Here is a 22338-nt window from a genome sequence, read left to right as displayed (position 1 = left end):
AGAGGAACTATCCTACACATGATTTAGAGTTGGCTGCTGTGGTTTTTGTGTTGAAAATTTGGAGGCACTATTTGTACGGTTCCAGATTTGAAGTGTTTAGTGATCATAAGAGTCTGAAATATTTATTTGATCAAAAGGAGTTGAATATGAGGCAGAGAAGGTGGCTAGAGTTGTTGAAGGATTATGATTTTGGTTTGAATTATCATCCGGGTAAAGCCAATGTGGTTGCAGATGCCTTGAGTAGGAAAACATTGCACATGTCGGCTATGATGGTGAAAGAATTTGAATTGCTAGAGCAGTTTAGAGACTTGAGTCTTGTTTGTGAATTGGCACCTCAGAGTGTGCAGTTGGGTATGTTGAAGATTAATAATGATTTCTTGAAGAGTATCAAGGAAGCACAGGAAGTTGATGTGAAATTTGTAGACTTGATGGTTGCTAGTAATCAGACTGCAGATGGTGATTTCCAGGTTGATGATCAAGGAGTGTTGAGATTCCGAGGCAGGATTTGTATCCCTGATAATAATGAATTGAAAAAGTTTATTTCAGAAGAAAGTCACAGAAGTAGCTTGAGTATCCATCCGGGAGCTACAAAGATGTATCATGACTTGAAGAAACTGTTTTGGTGGTCTGGATTGAAGCGTGATGTCGCGCAATTTGTTTATGCTTGTTTAACTTGTCAGAAATCGAAAGTTGAACATCAGAAGCCTGCTGGTTTGTTGACACCATTAGATATGCCGGAATGGAAATGAGATAGCATCTCCATGGACTTTGTGACGAGTTTACCAAACACTCAAAGCGGGCATGCTGCCATTTGGGTTGTTGTCGATAGATTGACGAAGTCGGCACACTTTATTCCGATTAATATCACCTATTCAGTAGCTCAGTTGCCAGAGATTTATATTCATAATATTGTGAAGTTGCATGGTGTCCCGTCGAGTATTGTGTCGGATAGAGATCCGAGGTTCACTTCGAGATTTTGGAAAAGCTTGTAAGAAGCTTTGGGCTATCAATTGAAGTTGAGTTCAGCGTATCATCCGCAAACGGATGGTCAGTCAGAAAGAACGATTCGATCATTAGAAGACTTGTTGAGGGTGTGTGTACTTGAGCAAGGTGGAGCTTGGGACAGTCACCTACCATTGATAGAGTTCACGTACAACAATAGCTACCATTCAAGTATTGGTATGACACCTTTCGAAGATTTATATGGTCGAAGGTGTAGGACTCCTTTGTGTTGGTTTGAGTCGGGTGAAAGTATCGTGTTGGGACCTGAAATAGTTCAGCAGACTACGGAGAAGGTCAAGATGATAAGAGAGCATATGAAAGCATCGCAGAGTCGACAGAAGAGCTATCATGACAAGCGTAGGAAGGACCTTGAGTTTCAAGAGGGTGACCATGTGTTCTTGAGAGTCACTCCTATGACCGGTGTGGGTCGTGCATTAAAGTCCAAGAAGTTGACTCCGAAGTTTATTGGTCCTTATCAAATATCTGAGAGAATTGGCACAGTGGCTTATAGAGTTGGTTTGCCACCACATCTTTCGAACTTGCATGATGTGTTTCATGTGTCGCAACTTCGGAAGTATGTAGCGGATTCTTCACATGTCATTCCTAGAGATGATGTGCAAGTTAGAGACAACCTTACGGTAGAAACTTTACCTTTGAGGATTGATGATCGCAAGGTGAAGACGTTGAGAGGCAAGGAGATACCTCTAGTGAGAGTTGTTTAGGGAGGAGCAACTGGTGAAAGTCTTACTTGGGAGTTGGAGAGTAAGATGCAGGAGTCATATCCTGAGTTGTTTGCTTGAGGTAATATTTCGAGGACGAAATTCTATAAGTTGGGGAGAGTTGTAACGCCCCATTTTTATTTAATTATTTTTAGTAGATGTGTGAATATTTTTATATGACTTTATTTGATATATATATATATATATATATATATATATATATATATATCTGTGTGTGTGTGTGTGTGTGTGTGTGTGTGTGTGTGTGATTTCATGTGAAATATATGTTTTGTGTGATTTTATGTGATATATGGTGTAATTCTATTTTATTATATGATTTATGGAGTTGTGTTTTATTGGAATGAATATTGTTTTATTATTTGAGGAAATAATATGAGAAATAGAAATAATATAGAATTATTATTTATTTTAATTAAAGGGAATTAAATAGAAATTAAGGGAGTTACGTGAGAAAAGAAAAGAGTTATATTTTTGGGAGTAAAGGAAAGAAAAGGAGACAGAAACATTTTAACGTAAAAACTTTAGAAACTGGTTTTGAGAGAAGGAAGAGGAAGCTAGGAGAAGAGCTAGGAAGAGAGAATCCAACCATTTTTGCTGTAGAATTTGCTGAGATAAGGTAAGGGTGGGATTCCTTTCACTAATAATATGTATAATTCTGAAATTTGATGAATTGTTGTGTTCTTGATTTTAGGGTTAGAAAGTTATGCTAGGTTGCTATAATGAAATGAATTATGTTGAGAATGCATGTTTTCTATGTTGTTTTGACTGCTATGTTTCCCATAGAACCTACAAACATTGTTGCAAATCATTTGGGGGTTTGGGTGATCAGAAATTGGGTTGATGAAAATTGAGATTTTGAGAAATAAGTGATTCCGGGATAAGCTGTTTTGGAGATTTGAAAATATGATTTTTTTTTCAGTAAAATATAATAGGATTTGTCGAATAGAACGCGTAGGCGAAAACGGAATCGGATTCGGAGTAACGGTTAGGTTTTTACGAACGAAACGGTGAAACCGAAAAAAATGGGACTGCACAGAGCTGCAGCGCAGGTGGCTACTGCCTTCCCATGCCTGGGCGCAGTTTTCCACGCCTGAGCGCAGCAAGGCAGCCCCTCATGGGTGACTGCTTGTTGTGCTTTCGTTGGGTGCTGTCAGAACTTCGATTTTTGCGTTCTTGTGTCTTTTTCACCTGTTTCCGTGTTGAATTAGCTTTCGGTGTAAACATGAAATTTGTAGATAATTAAGTTAGATTTATAATGGCCTTGGTTTGGAATGGAAAAGATGTGTAGATTTTGAGTTATGGTAAAAATAGTCCAGGTGGGTCTTCAGAAAACTTTAAGAAAACTTAGCATAACTAATCCCAAGTTAGTCCAAAAACTTATGGTTGGTTTCCCAACTTCAAACTTAAGTGTTAGGGATTTAGTTGAGGTGTTTTATGGGTATTTGGCTCATGTCCTATTGATCAAAACTTAATTTCTTTTGAAGGATGTTTTGGACTTTGAGATGAATGTAATTGATTTATATATGTGCTATGTTGTTGATTTCCGTTGTTGACGTCGTTGTATCGTCTAATGTCGAAGTTGGGGAGTGTGTCATAATTGTTGTAGGCACATATGTTATTGTTGTAGTCGTTGTTGGAGTTGTATGTTGATATACACAAGTCGAGTCCATATGGATACTCATGTTCTGTTGGGGGCTTATGCCCTGGAATGTTCATCATTCAAACCGTTGGGGGCTTATGCCCTGGAATGTTTATCGTTCACCTGTTGGGGGCTTATGCCCTGAGATGCTTTAACCATCCAAACTGTTGGGGGCTTATGCCCTGGAATGCTTAGCATTCAACGCGCGTAGTTGGTACCACATGCATAATACATTAGTTGTTGTCGGAGTTGTATTGTCATAGTTGTCGTTGTCGGTCGAATAGTTGGCGTTCATTGTTGATAATGACGTTTGTGTTGTTGGGGATGTTGTTTAAATGTTGTTGAAAACGAATATGATGCTGAGTTATATGTATATATGAACTTGATAATGCTTGTTGTTGAACTGTTGTTATTTTCATTAATTTGATGAATTATATATTATTATTATTGGATAAGTTTCTCACCCCTTCTGCGTATATGTTGCCTCGACCGTGGGTAATGTGCAGGTAATGATGGCTTGTAGGTTGATTGGCTCAAGTGTCTAGGGCTCTGATACATATTAGGATGGGGATCGTCGCGAATGTCTTCATTTCTTTTATGTATCATATTTGGAAAAGACCTCGTTGTTGGATTTATTATTGTTGAGGATAATGTCTATTACGTTGAGGCCTTTGTGCCAATAATTTCGTTGACGTAGGGTTTGGTTGAAATTATATTTTTAAAGAACTATTCCGCTGCATTTTATTAAGATATTCTAAATGTTGGTATTTAAATAATTAGATATTTTCTATTTATGAAATTTTGAAAAGTAGTGTGACACTCCGTTGTGTGATTACTCTGATTTTATTTATTAATATTACGTTGTTTGAGAACGGGGTGTTACAAGTGGCATTATAAACATGGAACGGGATAAAATGCTCATTTGTCAAGTTCTAATGAGATTTCACTGATTCTAACACCTCTGTGACCTTCGTGAACTTTAGTATACTTTAAAAATATTTGATTAACTTGTATGATGAATGCTAACAACACACTTTCCAACACACTTTATTTGATTGGTTAAAATTCACATGGATCCCACCAAATCATGTGTGTCCCATATAAATTTGGTAGGTTCCATGCGAATTTTAACCTATATATCAAAGAGAGGGTGTTGAAAAATATATTTTAAAATGTGTGTTGCCAGCATTTATCAACTTGTATTAAGATGTTTTAGCATTCGTCTAACCTTCACTTTATTGAGAGGAACTCGGTTGACTTTAAATTTGACTGTTTTCTGTTCTCGACTAACATATTTTATTTATTTTTAACTTAGTTGCAGATTTTTTTAAGCATTGTAACTACAGATTTTTTTATTTTATTTTTTAAAATGTTTTCTTTAATTTATATTTATTTTTCAACTTTTTTGTTTTCTCTTGGTTGAACTGTGTTGTCAACTAAATAAAATATGGTCATGGTTATGAATTCAAATCCATATAAATAGTGTTTATATAGAAAATAAAATATGGTCATGGTTATGAATTCAAATCCATATAAATAGTGTTTATATAGAAAATAAAATATGGTCATGGTTATGAATTCAAATCCATATAAATAGTGTTTATATAGATATAGTTTGATCGGTCAAAATATCCAACCATGCACACCACTAGCTGTGTCCCCTCTTCACTGTGTGTAAATCTTTGTTCGCCCCATCTCTCATGCACGTGTCTGCCATTGTGTGTTAAATAAAGTATAATCATTCCTTAATCATTTTTCTGTGCAAATTGGGTTCTTTTTCGTTGCGAATTGAATTATTTTATATCCAAATTGAATTGATTTGTTGTCATTGGCTACTTTGTTGTTGGGTACTTTAATGCTACTTTATGAAAAGTATTGAGTATTTTCTGGTTCTGCTGTATGAAATTTAATCGTTATGCTACAAATGCAATCTTTATTGTTCTACTGCGATGTTGCCTATGAAATTTGGAATAGGCATGTGAATCATGAACATCATATCACCATCAATTAAATGTCAATTTAGAAGATTTGGTATGTAAACTCTAAAATTTTGCAAACATGCAAATTGGTGATGATTTTGTTGTAATTTTTTTTTTCAACACGATAATAAAAGAAGTGTACCGGAGATGACGATGTTGCGTTGGATGTTTGGTAAAAATAGACGTGATAGGATTATAAATGAAAATATTAGAGAGAGAGAGAGAGAGAGAGAGAGAGAGAGAGAGAGTTGGTGTATCATCTATAGTAGAAAAAATGGTGGAAAATAGACTTATGCTGTTTGAGCAAGTAGAGAGCATATCTGTATATTATGTACTATGAAGAGTAGATCAATGAAAGATAGTTGGACCATTAGATGCAGAGGAAGATCTAGAAAAACTGTAAGAGAAACTATTAGGAGAGACTTAGAGATTAATGAGTTGGACCAAAATATGGTTTACGATAGAGCATTGTGGCCTTAATGCCTTAGTTTGATTGATGTAGCCGGTCCTACTTAGTGGGATAAGACTTGAAAAAGAAACCCAAAAGAGAGTTTATGATGTGTATGTCGTCGCAAATTCAGATAGACAATGATTAATTTTCTTATAAATTAGGTTAAAGATAGAATATCGAGATGAATTAATTTTTCTTCTTCTAACGAATCTCAATATGGATTGATTGTTTTCTTTCTAATTATTTGATATCCTCACCCCTAGAATAATCCTGATTTTAACTACCTTGCCTCTAGAATTTTGTTCTTGTTTTCTTTTATGTATTTTGGTTTGGATGTTCTTGATAATTCTTAGGGTGGTTCTTATATATCACTATCTTTAGTACATTTTTCCAATCTAGGGTGGAGCTTGGCCCTCTGTTATATGTATCTTATATTCTTACACTATTCTTTATAATTAGAACATGTCATAGATGCATGATAGAACTGATAAAAGCTATTTTTGGTTGCTAAATTTTTTGGATGGGCATGTGAAGCATGAGCATCATATCATGGTTAGATGTCAATATTGAAAAATGGTTTCTTTAGAACTTTTTTTTTTTGCGAACTCTCAAATGATGCAAACATGTAGACTTAGTAAATGATTTTGATGTTCAGATGCAACAATCTCTTTTTGGTTTGCTATTTTCCTTTTTAGTATTTGGATGCATTTCACATGTTTAAATGCATGATTGTTGTAGGTTTTAATCCTTTCTTCTTCTTCTTCTTCTCCTATCATTTGGAGTTTTAAGTTTTTACATAAACGTTAAGGACAATTTTGACTTGTTGTTTTAGATCATTATTGACTTTGCTTATAATCAATAGTGAGTAATGTGAAATTTGCTTCCTTTATTATATCTGCAGGGAAGCAAGAAATATCAAACAGAGCTTCTATCCTTTATTATCCATAATTTTCGAACAAATTTCTCAAAGACAATTTTGGCAACTGATAGAACTAGTTCAATGCTGAATTAATCAGGAATTCAATATTGAAATTTCATATCCGTACTTTTTTTTATATTTGAGATAGTTAATCCTATTGTTTTGAAAGGATAGCAATTATTTTGTGCTTTTTTGAAACCCTTTTAGCCAAATGGTAAAACGAAACTGTTATAACTATTGGAATTGGAAGTGTGTGTTGTTGCATGATTTTGGAACATATTTTAGTTTATTTCATTTTATAGTTTTTATTTAGAATAGGAAGATCAAGTACAAAAGTAAAAGTACTGTGATAATGATTATTACTTTTGTTTGAGTTGAATTGCAACTATGATGGGTAATGATTCGTTGTAAGCAAGTATGACTCCCTTCATCCCATATTTATAACCGACTTATGGGACTTTTGTGTTTTCTTCTGCATTTTCTGTTGGCTTTATGGGATTTTTGTGTTTTCTTCTGCATTTTCTGTTGGCTTTATAGCTTTTCTGGGTTCTCTTTTATTAATCACTTTAAACTTTAATTTTGTCAAAAAGAACTATAGTTTTGGCTACGGATGTTGTAGCACTTGCAAGTGTTAATAACTTTCAAGTTCGATTTATTTTGATGATAAGTTTAAGGTTCTCTACACTGACGATGGTTCAACAAACATACGAGAAAAAGAAGAAAAAAAAGTATGTTGAGTTTTAAAACATTACTATTTGTTAAGGTTACAGGACCAAGGCTTTTAAATTAAGAGATATTCTAGTATTAAGCATTTAAGATTAGAGTTATTTTGTGATCAAGAAATGATATCACACTGTAATTGATTAGAGAAAGTCAAACCATAGCTGTAGGAAGCAATTATTAGGACAGCAAATATGTTTCTATATATTGTACCAATATACCTTGTGAATAACATAGCAAAAACCATTCTTCCTTATATGGTATCAGAGCTTCCTCTCAGACTCCAAAGAGTGCAGATCCACCATGTCTACAGCTTCCTCAAACACAAATTCCACCGCATCTAACAACTCCTCAAACACAAACACAAACCCTGTCAAACTTTCACCTCTCAAACATGGTGCCCAAATATCCATTAAGCTTTCGACGACCAACTTTTTCGCTTGGCGCCGCCAAATCAATTCCTTACTTGCTGGCATGAAATGCATAGGCTATATCAATGGAAAAGTAGAACCACAACCTGAGTTTATCACCACCAATGGCATCTCAACCAACAATCCGGCCTATGAAGACTAGTTTGCCGATGATCAGCTTATTGTTAGCTTTTTACTCGCCTCCATGAATGAGCGCGATAGCGTTGCCTTCTCCTCGTGCGACACTGCTCGTCAACTATGGCTAGCCATTGAAGCCAAGTATGCAAATCCATCACGAGCTCATGTGATATCTCTCAAAAATCAACTTCAGAGAAGTCGTAAAGGCTCTCAAACTGTCACTGAATTTTTATTTCAGGTGAAAAGAATCGCTGATGAACTAGCAGTCTTGGATGCTGCAATCTCAGACGACGACATCACTCTCTATGTACTCAACGGTCTTGGATCTGAATATCGCGATATCGCAGCCTCCATCCGTACCAGAGAACGCTCCTTCGCCTTTGAGGAGTTACATAGCCATCTAATTGCACATGAAGAATTCCTGCAGAAAGAAGATGCACCTGCAGATGTTGCTGTCCCAACAGCAAATTTCCATCAGCAAAATGGATCTCGAAATTCCCGTGGGCGAGGTTCTTTTCGTCGAGGCGGTCGTCATGGATCAAACCAAAATATGAATCCTTTACCAGCAGATTCATTCCACTCGATGCAGTCAGCCCCACGACACCAAAATGTCTCAAATAATCATAGCACTAATCGGCCTTTCTATCAAGGACCATCGAGGAACCAAGGCCATTTCAATCCTCGAGGGAATCGTCCCCCTCCACGCTGCCAAATTTGTGACTTTCCTGGCCATATAGCCAAGTATTGCCCACAACTTATGCAATCCAACCCCAACGCTAATTTTGCTGCTGCAAATGCAAATTGGATCCTTGACAGTGGAGCCAATCATCACATCACAGCAGACTTGAACAACTTAAGTCTTCACTCAAACTATGAAGGTCTTGACTCAGTTACGATCGGAGACGGTTCAAGTTTAGCCATTACACACATGGGTTCAGCTCATTTCTCTACTCCTTCTACTGTTTTTAATCTTAAAAATGTTTTGTGTGTTCCAAAAGCAAGTCACAATTTAATTTCTGTTGCCAAATTTTGTCAACAAAACAATGTGTATATTGAATTTCACCCTTTCTCTTTTTCTGTGAAGGATCTCAAGACGGGGGCAACGTTGATGTGCGGTCCAACTAATGGTGATCTCTACACCCTTCAACCCTCACTCCATACTCCACCAATCAATCTTCATGCATCTAGGTCCACCAACACCCTTTGGCAGGCCCGACTAGGCCACCCCTCACCCAAGACACTCCACCAAGCTCTCAAGACATTTTTACCTTCAAGTTCTCATATTTTCAGTACTACATGTAACTCGTGTTTCTTGAATAAGAGTCATAAATTACCATTTCATGAATCATCAATAAAAACTTCTACTCCATTTGAATTAATTTTTTCTGATGTTTGGGGACCCTCTCCAATAACCTCTGTCAATGGTTATCGTTATTATCTTATTTTTGTTGATCACTTCACTCGTTATTCATGGCTATATCCCTTCAAACAAAAAACAGAAGTTGTCACAATCTTTCCTCAATTCCAAAAAACTGTTGAAAACTATTTTTTCCTTTAAAATTAAATCTATTTACACTGATGGAGGGACATAATATATAAAATTAAAATCCTATTTTTCCACACATGGAATATCCCATTTCATCTCTCCACCATACACCCCAGAGCACATCGGACCAGCCGAGCGTAAACACTGACACATTGTTGAAACAGCTCTCACACTATCAAGTCATGCTTCCATTCCCTCAAAATATTGGTGTTATGCATTTCAAGCATCTATATATCTTACTAATAGAATGCCAACTCCTTTACTCAGTCACAAATCACCTTTTGAATGTCTTCACAACAAACCTCCATCCTATAAAAATTTCAAAGATTTTGGGTGTCTCTGCTATCCTTGGCTATGTCCATATGCTCCAAACAAATTATCCCCACGTAGTACGCCATGTGTTTTCCTTGGTTATTCTACACAATATCACTCTTACACTTGTCTAGATCGAGCCACTCGAAGAGTGCATTTATCTCGTCATGTTGTTTTTGTTGAAGACCAGTTTCCTTTCTCCCATCAGAACCCCCAAACCTCACCTCCATTACTGCCCACTCCCCAACATCCGTGGCTCCCACTCCCTAATATCTTGGCCCACCCACATCAGCCTAGAACCTCAGAAACCATAATCCATAATTCAACCACACCTCCATCAACCGAACCCACTCCTTCAAACATAAATAGCATTCAACCATCACCTTCACCCACGCTTACATCCTCACCACAAACCACACCACCATTGGAGCGCATATCAACGTCATCCTCTGAATTTTTGAGACCCATCACATGATCCATGCATAACATACACAAGCCAAACAAAAAGTATATGTTGGTCACAAAACATCCTTTACCATCATCGGTTGAACCTACATGTGTATCACAAGCAATGGCTTCTTCTGAATGGCGTTCCGCCATGGCATCAGAATTTAATGCATTGATGCAACAGGGGACTTGGGATCTAGTTCCAAAAAAACACAGCATCTAATCTCATTGGATGTAAGTGGGTGTTTCGGGTGAAACGTCGGCCAGACGGCTCCATTGACAGATACAAGGCACGTCTAGTCGCGAAAGGATTTCATCAACGTCTTGGACTAGATTATGATCAAACATTCAGTCCTGTGATTAAGCCTTCAACAGTTCGATTGGTTCTTACATTGGCCATTCAACAACGCTGGCACATTCACCAGTTGGATGTAAACAATGCATTCTTGCATGGTAAGCTTTCAGAAATTGTATACATGCAACAACCACCAGGATTTCATCATCCAGATTACCCTAATCATGTTTGTCGGCTAAAGAAATCTTTGTATGGCCTAAAACAGGCTCCTCGGGCATGGTTCAACACCTTACATTCTTTCTTACTCTCTTATGGGTTTTCCAATTCCAAATTTGATCCATCATTATTCATCTATCTCAAAGGTGATGTCAAACTCTACACTTTGGTATATGTTGATGATATTTTAATTATAGGCAACAACAATCATGCAATTGCTAAGTGCATTTCAACACTAGCCATTCCTACTACTCAAGGATTATTTTTGAGTCATTCACTTCTTTCTTGGTGTTGAAGTCATTCCTACTACTCAAGGATTATTTTTGAGTCAACATAAATATATTCATGATCTACTTGACCGCACAAAGATGAAAGATGCAAAGATTGTCCATTCACCGATGTCTACATCCTCTCCTCTTACTAAATATGACGGCGCAAGTGCAGGAGATAGTACGGAATACAGAAGCGTCATAGGGGCTCTACAATATTTGTCCATGACAAGGCCTGACATAGCCTACACTGTAAATAAGCTTGCACAGTTCATGCAACATCCATCATCTACACACTTTACAGCCTTGAAAAGACTTCTTCGATATCTCAAAGCCACCATGTTTCATGCATGGACTTCACTTGAAGCGCACTTCTTCTCAAAATCTTTATGCATTCAGTGATGCCGATTGGGCTGGAAATCGAGATGATTATACATCCACCTCTGCACATGTTACATTTTATGGTGGTAACCCAATTTCTTGGAAGTCTTTTAAACAAAAAGTTGTTGCAAGATCATCCACTGAAGCTGAATACAGAGCTATAGCATCCGCATCCGCAGAAGTTCTCTGGTTGTCATCACTTCTCTCTGAACTTCATGTCAGTTTACCCACTATTCCTACCATCTACTGTGACAATCTCGGTGCCACTTATCTCACTGTCAATCCCGTCTTCCATAGTCGCATGAAGCACATTGCCATAGATATTCATTTTGTCAGAGATCATGTCAGAAATAAAAAGATTTGGGTTCAACATGTTTCCACTAAAGATCAGCTAGCAGATTGCCTCACCAAACCTCTGTCTAGGCAACGTCATCAAGATCTTCGTTTCAAGATAGGCGTATCTGACGGTACCCCTATCTTGCGGGGGTGTGTTAAGGTTACAGGACCAAGGCTTTTAAATTAAGAGATATTCTAGTATTAAGCATTTAAGATGAGAGTTATTCTGTGATCAAGAAATGATATCACACTGTAATTGATTAGAGAAAGTCAAACCATAGCTGTAGGAAGCAATTATTAGGACAGCAAATATGTTTCTATATATTGTACCAATATACCTTGTGAATAACATAGCAAAAACCATTCTTCCTTATACTATTTTATTTTGTTTTTGTCTACCAACACCAATTGTCATTGTCTCAAATGTGATATTGAGTAATATCATCAACTTTTACGTGTTAGAGTTCTAAAGATTTTCCTGTATCACTACAAGAATTCCCCAAATTACTAACCAATTCAAAATTGCATTAGTGAGGGATTTAGACCCCCAGTAATTACTGACGGTCTAAACCCTCGGTAATATAAAAAAAACCCTCAATAACATTACTGGCGGAATAATCCTTCAATAATTCAAAAAATTCCGTTACTGACGGAATAAATCCGTCAGTATTGTTAATGACCAATCTGCCTTAGATTAGTGGCGGATTTTTCTGCCAATAATGATGATGCAATGACATTGAATTACCGACGGACTTTAATCGGCCAGTAATGTTCTGATAGATTAAAAAATCTGTCAATACCACTTTATTTCCGTCAGTACCCCCTGTAATTAAAAAAAACAAATTAGAAATTTAAAACAAACATAAACTTCCGCCAGCACCACTCATAGAGGACAACACACAGACTTGGCTTTCTACAGAAAAGTCACAGATCAAGTTTTCCCTTCATTTGATTTCAGAAGGGGTTTTCGCTTCGTCTCAATCGTTTTCCCTTAATCTTGTTTGCTGTTCGATTGTTCCTCTCTCGTTTGCTCAGTCATTCTCGTTTTCCCTTCATCTAGGTTTGGTCATTTGTTCATCTCACTAATAGTCGGTTGTCTATTACCCGAGGAAGAAGGAGTTAAGGAAAGAAGAATGAAGGTTTGGAACTTGGTGAACCCACGCACTTCATCAAAATCTTGAGGGATTTCTACTAATTGAGGTGAGTTTCTAAAATTAGGTTCTAATTATAATAAAAGGGAACTGGAATTAGCAATTAGAAATTGACATGCAATAGAATGAGAATTGAAACCCTAATTGATTTTCCCTTTTAGTTGTTGTGTTGCTACATGTGTGGATTTTCCCTTTTTGTTGTTATGTTCTTACATGTGTGAATTTGATAAATTAGGCTTAAAATCTTTATGTGAGATTAATGGGTATTGTAAGTGGTATGAGAAAATTAGGTTTTAATGAAATTATCATGCTAAATTAGCTTAATTCATAAATTAGCTTATTGTGAGTAGTATGAGTAGTGTGAGATTGTTGTGTGTTGCTACTTTACTTCTAATTGACATGTATTTATTAGTTTGAACAAGGTGTGCTTATATAGACCCACTTGAGTTGGAGATAGAACTAAACACAACATATAATTTTCTTGGTTCTCTCATAATTCATGTTATGAGAGTGACATTTGTATTGATTTTGGCACTGGTATATTTCAGAAAGGTTTTTGTGATCAGTTTATGATGCTTCAAACGCAGCCTGAGCATATTGTTCAAATTGATAAGTTTTTATTGTTGATTTAATGTTCTTCCCACCGTTTTGTCTAAAAAGGTAACCGTGTCTTCAATAATGTTTCTGGTAAGATGGTGTGGCTTCATGATCAGGTTTCTGGAAAGGTGACTTATAATGGTCATGAGATGAGTGAGTTTGTCCCCCAAAGAACTGCCGCTTATGTAGATCAAAATGATCTTCACATTGCAGAAATGACTGTTAGAGAAACCTTGGCCTTCTCAGCTAGAGTCCAAGGAGTTGGGCTGCGTTATGGTTAGTTTACAAGATTGCTTTTTGCTTATATTCATTATTGAAAACACAAGCTGAAGTGTTAAAGACTTGTTTAGATAGATAGCTTAATTAAGCGCAGCAGCTTATTACATAAGTGTTTATGTATAAGAAATAAGTTGTTTCCATAAGTTACCCAGGAGAGCTTATGAAAATAAGTTTGTTAAAACTGATGGACATGTCATGAGTTGTTTCCATATGCTCTCTAAAACTGTCTCGCAAGTGCTTAAGCTAGTAGATAAACTCAAATAAGTCAACCCAAAGATATCCTTTATTTTAAAGTTGCTCATGTGTAAATTGTTGTCATTCTGCAGACTTGCTAGCAGAGCTGTCCAGACGAGAAAAACATGCAAATATCATGCCCGATCCAGACATTGATGTGTACATGAAGGTAATATAGAGTTATTTTATACTTAGTGGGTCATCTATTTATTTTCTAATACAAATAGAAATGACAGATAATAAAGTAGTTACCCTTTTGATTCATGATGTTCAGGCTGTAGCAACTGAAGGCCAGAAAGCAAATTTGATAACATATTATGTCCTAAGGGTAAAGTAATATATACTTTCACATCTAATGTCATCATAACTACATTTTAGTATTATGTTTTCAAATTCCTTTGTTTCTTTGTTATACATTTTCAGATTTTGGGACTAGAGACATGTGCTGATACTGTTGTAGGGAATGCAATGTTAAGAGGTATCTCTGGTGGACAAAAGAAACGTGTTAAAAGGTGGTATCTAACACGTGTTTTGTCGTGGAGGTGGTATCTAACACGTGTTAAAAGTAATGCTTGTCTTTTTTACGAATGGTGTTGGGATCCCATGGCATGCCTTGTGCGCTAGTTTATGGTGTTTTGGGTCCTTTGTGCGCTGCTGTGGTCATCTGTTGTGCTGATAGTGGGGGCTGCTATGGTGCAGTTTTGTTGGCCTGTGGTGCTATCAGAGGTGGTTGCTGTTTTGCAGGTGCCTGTTTGTTGTTTTCAGCTGGTTCAAGTTCGTGTTCGAGTGCTGCAGAAGCTTGCTGTTTCGGCCTTTCTGTGTTGCACCAGCAACATCCTTGTTTTTGGTACCTTGTTTTTTGGCTTCTGGTCGTTTGTTTTAGATTTTTTTCCATGTTGTTAGGTGTGGCTTTTAAGCATGATTTGTATTGTCTTCCTGCTGCTGTCTTATATCAGGAAGTAGGAGGTTTTTTAGTGAGCTTGATTGGTGTTTGGGTGCTTTTTCATTAGCCCTATCTTGTACTCTTTTCCCTCCTCGGCAGGTTTAGTGCATGTTGTGCGAACCTAGCCTAATAAAATTTGCTGATTCAAAAAAAAAAACTATGATAATTAGCTTATTCTGTTAGTTTTTTAGATTGTCCGAATATTATTGAAATAATTATGATTTTGTATGAAAATTATTTATTTATTTTATGTATATATCATTTAATTAATTTGCGTCTTATTAAATTATAATTTTATTTCTTTATTTTATTTGTGTTTAATTAATTTTATCTCTTTAATTTAAATTAAAAAGTGGGAAGGGATCACAAAAAAAAAGTTTGAAATACATTACTGACAGAAATTTCCATCAGTAATACAAATCTACATAAACATTACTGGCGGAATTTTCCCTCAGTAATGGAAATGTAGTTTTGACAAAGCATTACTGAGGGATTATTCCCTCAGTAATTACTGGCAGAAACAGTCCGTCAGTAATTACTGAGGGAATAATCCCTCAGTAATGCTTTGTCAAAACTACCTTTCCATTACTGAGGGAAAATTCCGCCAGTAACATTACTGACGCCAGTATTACTGAGGGATTGATTTTGTCACCAATTCCGTCAGTAATGTGTAATACTGAGGGATTTTCTCCATTACTGAGGGTTTAATTCCGCCAGTAAAACACAAAATTCTTGTAGTGTATCCTTAGATCATGTAGAGAAGTTTGTCATGAGTATATATGGAATAGGAAAGACAAAACAAGAGGTGCTTAATGAACTAGAGTTGACCGGCATAAGGAAAAGCACCTTCAAATTTACCCGAAGCATCATGGCCTACAAAATTTAGCATTGTTCAACTAATTACGCGAGTAGTGCATGACTCTTTCTGTTGCCGGGAGTATGTGACATTCCCTTTTTTTTTCATCCACACATATTTTCTCTTCTCATAATGTGCTTCTACGTCAATAGTGAACGGGATGAAATGCTCAATTGTCAAGTTCTAATGAGTTTTCACTAATTCTAACACCTTTGCGACCTTTGTGAACCTTAGTAGACTTCGTGAACCTTAGTAGACTTTAGAAATATTTGATTAACTTGTATTCAGATGTTTTAGCACTCGTCTAACCTTCACTTTACTGAGGGAATCTCGGCTCAACTGACTTTAAATTTTACTGTTTCCTGTTCTCGACTAACATATTTTATTTATTTGTAGGTGTATATAGATATAGAAGTGTGTGGTCCCCATGTGCTTAGTTCATTTGGTAAGGGATAATGCACAATATGTGTAGGGGACGGGGTTCGAACCTCAGACACCCATTTTTCATCTTTAAGGTGAATTTCTCTGGCCACTAGGCTACTTGACAAAAAAAAAGATATAGAAGTATGTGTTGTTTTATTTAATTGAATTTATTTATTTTTGCACTGGTATTCGTGCTTTTAATTATGTATTCATTTTTTTATTTTTACAAAATATTCATTTAGTTGCAGATTTTTTTAAAATCATATCAACAATTTGATAAGGAGTTAGTGTTGCACTCTATAACAATAGTAATATGTGGCTTGTGCATTCAAATGTCTAAGTTTAACCACTTGAGCTACATCTTGGAGACTAGCATAATATACTAACAACTAACATTTATCTATAAAAACCACAATCACACGATACATGCAATTTTAGTATCACACCACAATCGCATATGCGGCCGCAACTTCAAACCATCAAGCTAACCATATCCATTCAAGCGTTAAAACTTAGCTAGCGTCATGAAGTCGACAAAAACTTTCCTTTCATGTGCAAAATGAGCTTGAACTTCTCCTAAACCTCAACCGGCAAAAATTAGGTTATAGATCCAACCTCAAAGTGGTGGACAACTTTAACCTAGGTGTGTAACAAGAAAGCCCAAACGTTGTTTCCATCTCTGCCATGGAAGAGACAAATGAATCTTATTTCCATACCCTGTGAATTTCCATACCCTATGAATTTGTGGTCATTTTGGTCGTCTGGTTTTCAGATCAAGGTGTGCTAGCTTTGGTTATCTTTTTGTATTCTCGTATTTGTCATCCCTGTGCCTTTTTAATACAATGTTTTTCTGTTTGGCCTCTTATAACCATGGACGAGGATTTCATGACAACGGGGTAGCGGTACTTGTCACAAAAGAAAAACAAATCTTGAATAATATATGCATTAATATATATTTGGATACTTCAAACAATTTTGTTTGATCAAGAGATATTATTAACTGTTATTCTATTTAGTATAACGTCGATTATAGATAAATTTGACTTTCTAAAACTTCGTCAGACACAACTTTTATAAATAGTCATTGTTAATTTTTATTTTTAATGTTGATGTTTCATTTTATATAAGTAAAAATTATTGTCATGTTACCTTACCTTGCTTATTGAATATGTTTAAGTGAAATGTTAACCAACGGAGGCACTGGCTAATGAAACAAATAGTTACCTTACCTTGCTTAATGCTTATTGAATATGTTTAAGTGAAATGTTAACCAACGGAGGCACTGGTTAATGAAACAAATATATTAGTATTGCATTTGAAATTATGTAATCAATTCCTCGTAAGTGTAAAAAGGGTCATTTTCTACTTAAAACTTGTTCTTTTTTTTACTAACTTAACCAGCGTCCTGGAGGCATAAATTTTCAGAATGATAGTTTTTGACAAATACTCTTTCAAAAATAGTGTTGAGTTCAATGTTCGTCATCTGTGAGTTCAAAGCAGAACCAGTAAATGTAAAAGTTAAATTATTCATTCAATAATATTAACTATAAGAGAGTGAATTATATAACATGAGACGAAATTTTTTGCCCATGTTTGACACGAGTGTCCATACTAATTGTCTTTTAAGGATTGTGAGCGGTTCTCAAGAAAATAACTAATTAAATTGTTTTAATGGTAAAATTAATATTATTTACTAAAACATTTATATTAATTGTAGTAAGTGGAGTAGTTAAGTAAAATTTAAAACAATGATATATTAATGAAAAAATAATATCAAATACTCCTTATTCCAAAATATATGTCTAAGTCAGCCACCGCACACATGACAATACACAATTTTTACCATTAATATCTTTAATTATATATAATAAAAAATTATAAAATTTTGATATTTTGAAAATATTCACCAAGACAATTTGAAAATATTCACCGAGACAAATCAAACAACATCTTATATGCTAACATTTATATTTATATATTAGTTAAAAAATATAATAAAGTAAGCTACATGATTATTCAAATGAGATGAAGGGGGTGCTAATTAAAAATTTGCCGGGAGAAAAATCTAATTTGATTAAAAAAAAAAAAAAAAAGGATGAAACACTAACATATATATCCCCTCTCCCTAAACAAATCCAAACCTCACAATACCAAAAACAGAAAACCCTAAATCAGTTTCGATTCGATTCCATGGCTGATATTCCGTCGGAATTGTTCCCCGAAATCCTCTCCCGCTCACCAGTACAATCACTCCTCCGATTCCGATCAATTTCAAAATCACTTAAATCCATAATCGATTCCCACAACTTCACTAACCTTCACCTCAAAAACTCCCTCAATTTCAACCTCATCCTCCGTCACAACAACACCGAACTCTACCAATTTGATTTCCCTGATTTAACCTCCCGCGTTAAACTCCGATTTCCTTTCATGTGTTCCGGTGGCAACCGCACTTATCTTCTCGGTTCATGCAACGGCCTCCTCTGCGTCTCCAACGGCATCAACAAAACCGCCTTCTGGAACCCTAACATCTGTAAACATCGTTTTATCCCTTATCTCACCGTTCCTCGTTATGAAACTGACTCTGACTTCACGCGCTTCGCCGTATGCTTACACGGCTTTGGTTTCGATCCGTTCGCCGGCGATTACAAACTCGTCATACTCTACGGTTTCATCGATCTTTTACATCACACATTCGACTCACATGTGAGACTATTCAGCTCTAAAACAAACTCGTGGAAAGTACTTCCCAATTTGCCGTATGCTCTTTGCTTATCTCAAACTACAGGGGTTTTTGTTGAGAATTCTCTCCACTGGGTTGTGATTCGAAAACTCGATAGGTCTCAACCTCGCTTAATCATCGCGTTTAACCTAACACAAGAGGATTTCATCAAAGTTCCTCTTCCTGTGGCAGTTTACGGATACAACATTAATGTTTCACTTTTGGGAGGGTGTCTTTGTATGACTGTGAATCATGTGAATGTGAATCGTCAAATTGATGTTTGGGTGATGAAAGAATATGGATTTAGAGATAGCTGGTGTAAATTGTTTACTTTTGAGGATTCGTGCTTCAATAAACCTTTGATATCTTTCAAGCCTTTAGGTTATTCGAGTGATAGAAGTAAAGTACTCTTGGAAATAGATCGTAAGAAGCTGTTTTGGTATGATCTCAAGAGTGAAAAAGTTAACTGTGTTTTGGGAATTCCTAATTTCAATGAAGTTATGATTTTTGTTGGAAGCTTTCTGCCACCTCCCTTGCCTATTGATCACTAAAAGTATAGAAAGGAGAACTAGCAAATGTTGAAATGCTGCAAAATTATAAGCAACAGAAAGTACTTTTTATAGTTTAATGAATTTTTTTATCTTTATAAGTTACATTCGTTTAGTTCAATTTTCCCATCATATGATATCCTCGCTTCAACTTTTCATTGAGAAATGAATTTTCGACATCAAAATTTTGATATCAACAGTAAGTTCATTTGGATTTTGTGTTTTTGAAATGTGTGTAACTTTCAGAAGATAAAAAGTGAAAGATAAAGAGGTAAACATATATTGTATCACATATGTTGTTCGTATTTTGATGTTGAACCACCCTCCTTGTATAGTTTGTTTATATACATATTTTATGTATTTGATAATGTGTGTGTTATGGATTTCAAAAGAAACCCAAAAGAGAGTGTATGTGGCAAATTAAGTTAGACAATGATTAATTTTATTATAAATTAGGTTAAGGAAAGAATATTGACATGAATTAATTTTTCTTCTTCTAACGAATCTTAATATGAATTGATTGTTTTCTTTCTCATTATTTGATATCCTCACTCCTAAATCATTATTTTTACAAGCTTATTCTAGAATGTTGAAGATAAGAACGTGAAAATATTATTTTTGCGGACTTTGCTATGGCTGTAGAACTTTGACAGTGAGAAATTTTCTTGAGTGATCACCTCTAGGCATAACAGTTAAAATCCCGATTTGAATTGTAAAATCTTATGATCTTGCGATTATACTTTCCCTCGGCGATTATTATTATACGCAAAATCTTATTTTGGTGGAATCTTGTGGAATTGCCCTTCTAAATCGTGGAATCAGGTATAATCTACGATCTTTGAAATGATTCTACAATTATGGTCGTAGTGGTGGAACTATAAAAGGAAGCTTTTGTTGTTTTGTTTGGGACTTGTGAGTTTGATTCAATGTTTTAGTGACATAAGTATTTCAAGTGTTATGATGATGTTATTTGAGCTATGTTGTTATGTGAGTGTTAGCGATTTAATTACATAAGTATTTCAAGTTTACGTAAGTGTTATGCAATTATGTTATGTGAGCTCTGCTTATGAATTGAAATTTACAAAAATATTTCAAGCCTGATTTAAGGTCTTTCTTTATCTTACATGTGCTAATTTATTATTTATATGCATATATATAAATTTATAAGCATATATTTGAGATTTATTAATTTTGTAAAAACTTACGATTAGTGTTGCGATTGCACAATTTATAATATCAATTCCCCTTTCTGATTTTGCGTAAAATCCTGATTATAACTACCTTGCCTCTACAATTTTGTTCTTGTTTTCTTTCATGTATTTTGGTTTGGATGTTCTTGATAATTCTTATGGGGGTTCTTATAGATCACTATCTTTAGTACATTTTTCCAATCTACGGTGGAGCCTGGCCCTCTGTTATATATCTTATATTCCTAAACTATTCTTTATAATTAGAACATGTCATAGATGCATGATTGAACTTATAAAAGCTAGTTTTGGTTGCAAAATTTTTTGGATGGACATGTGAAGCATGAGCATCATATCATGGTTAGATGTCAATATTGAAAATGGTTGATTTAGAACTTTTTTTTTTGCGAACTCTAAAATAATGCAAACATGTAGACTTGGTAAATGATTTTGGTGTCCAAATGCAACAATCTCTTTTTGGTTTGCTATTTTCCTTTTTAGTTTTTGGATCCATTTCACATGTTTAAAGGCATTTTTAGGTTTTAATCCTTTCTTCTTCTTCTCCTATCATTAGGAGTTTTAAGTTTTTACATTAGGAGTTTTAAGTTTTTACATAAACGTGAAGGACAATTTTGACTTGTTGTTTTAGATCATTATTGACTTTGCTTATAATCAATCAATAGTGAGTAATGTGAATTTTGTTTCCTTTATTATCTTTGCAGGGAAGAAAGAAATATCAAACAGAGCTTCTATCCTTTATTATCATCCATAAGTTTCGAACAAATATCTGAAAGACAATTTTGGCAACTGATAGAACTAGTTTGATGCTGAATTAATCAGGAATTCAATATCGAAATTTCATATTCCATACTATTTTAGCTGAGATAGTTAATCCTGGCACAATTATTTTGTGCTTTTTTGAAACCCTTTTAGCCAGATGTAAGAATGAAACTGTTATAACTATTGTAATTGGAAATGTGTGTCGTTGCATGATTTTGGAACATATTTTAGTTTATTTCATGTTATAGTTGGTACGCATATGTTACTATATATGTACCGTTGTTATAGTCGATTGAATGAAACTGTCGATTGCCGTTAGAAAGTTGAAGATTAGGATTGGTGATTGTACTTTGGTATAGACTATGGTGGTTGCCAATTGTCTATGTTTTACATTTTTTACACTGCTGGTGGTAGACTGCATCATATTCAACTTAGGAAGAGATATTAGGGAGGTTAAGCTCTAGTACTTGAATATAGACTGGTGGTTGTCAATGTTTTTCTTTTCTATATTGATGGTGGTAGGCTGCATTATATTCAACTTAGGGAGAGAAATAATGAGTTGATGGTATCACAAGAAATGGTAGTTCCTTAATTGTGGGAAGCTTGCTAAATCGGTTGCAAAATAAAAAAAACAAGGAGGGTGCACTTATATTACAATGTTTAATGTGTATGTGTTAATGTTGTTATGGCGAAGTGTTGTTTTTGGTGAGGATTTTTAACTGTAAAAATTGACAGTGTTAAACATCAGAGGATTTAATTAAGTTTTTGTTTTTTGTCAGGGAACAATATAGCACCTCTAGGAATTGAAATGAATGTTT

At 35.3% G+C, this 22338-nt stretch overlaps 3 protein-coding genes and 1 long non-coding RNA gene across 7 annotated transcripts; all 4 read left to right on the top strand.

The window, feature by feature from the left end:
* The first annotated feature begins 2252 nt into the window (after positions 1–2252).
* On the top strand, positions 2253–4073 carry LOC146944504 (uncharacterized). The gene is made up of 2 exons (XR_015025949.1): positions 2253–2358; positions 3888–4073. It is a non-coding gene; the product is annotated as an uncharacterized LOC146944504 (long non-coding RNA).
* Positions 4074–8065: 3992 nt separating this feature from the next.
* On the top strand, positions 8066–11987 carry LOC146944503 (uncharacterized). The gene is made up of 4 exons (XM_085747963.1): positions 8066–9296; positions 10571–10960; positions 11112–11335; positions 11451–11987. Exons 1-4 carry the CDS (start codon positions 8066–8068, stop codon positions 11985–11987), a joined length of 2382 nt encoding a protein of 793 aa, XP_085604089.1.
* Positions 11988–12694: 707 nt separating this feature from the next.
* LOC146944502 (pleiotropic drug resistance protein 1-like) lies at positions 12695–15161 on the top strand. Of its 4 annotated transcripts, none has more exons than XM_085742883.1 (5): positions 12695–13000; positions 13665–13824; positions 14154–14230; positions 14336–14389; positions 14485–15161. In XM_085742883.1, the coding sequence occupies exons 2-5, from the start codon at positions 13698–13700 to the stop codon at positions 14683–14685; spliced, it is 459 nt and encodes a 152-aa protein (XP_085599009.1). In that variant the 5' UTR covers positions 12695–13000; positions 13665–13697; the 3' UTR covers positions 14686–15161. The 4 variants fall into 4 exon arrangements, with proteins under 4 accessions (XP_085599009.1, XP_085599008.1, XP_085599006.1 ...); XM_085742882.1 differs by having other exon boundaries at positions 13644–13824; XM_085742880.1 differs by having other exon boundaries at positions 13612–13824.
* Positions 15162–18352: 3191 nt separating this feature from the next.
* On the top strand, positions 18353–21743 carry LOC146944501 (F-box protein CPR1-like). The gene is made up of 2 exons (XM_085742879.1): positions 18353–19615; positions 21463–21743. The coding sequence occupies exon 1, from the start codon at positions 18474–18476 to the stop codon at positions 19554–19556; it is 1083 nt and encodes a 360-aa protein (XP_085599005.1). The 5' UTR covers positions 18353–18473; the 3' UTR covers positions 19557–19615; positions 21463–21743.
* Positions 21744–22338: the final 595 nt, after the last annotated feature.

This window comes from Medicago sativa, chromosome 2, assembly GCF_051527215.1.
Source record: "Medicago sativa cultivar Bolivia chromosome 2, Bolivia_mono, whole genome shotgun sequence".
Taxonomy (NCBI): domain Eukaryota; kingdom Viridiplantae; phylum Streptophyta; class Magnoliopsida; order Fabales; family Fabaceae; genus Medicago; species Medicago sativa.
This window is presented reverse-complemented; position numbering and strand designations above follow the sequence as displayed.

Coding starts and splice junctions, on each gene's coding strand:
- LOC146944503 (XM_085747963.1), top strand. CDS start 8,066: ATGAATGAGCGCGATAGCGTTGCCTTCTCCTCGTGCGACACTGCTCGT. Junction 9,297..10,570: donor TCATATTTTCAGTACTACAT/GTAACTCGTGTT, acceptor AACGTCGGCCAG/ACGGCTCCATTGACAGATAC. Junction 10,961..11,111: donor ATTATTCATCTATCTCAAAG/GTGATGTCAAAC, acceptor TTGGTGTTGAAG/TCATTCCTACTACTCAAGGA.
- LOC146944502 (XM_085742882.1), top strand. CDS start 13,644: ATGGTGTGGCTTCATGATCAGGTTTCTGGAAAGGTGACTTATAATGGT. Junction 13,825..14,153: donor AGGAGTTGGGCTGCGTTATG/GTTAGTTTACAA, acceptor GTCATTCTGCAG/ACTTGCTAGCAGAGCTGTCC. Junction 14,231..14,335: donor ACATTGATGTGTACATGAAG/GTAATATAGAGT, acceptor CATGATGTTCAG/GCTGTAGCAACTGAAGGCCA.
- LOC146944501 (XM_085742879.1), top strand. CDS start 18,474: ATGGCTGATATTCCGTCGGAATTGTTCCCCGAAATCCTCTCCCGCTCA.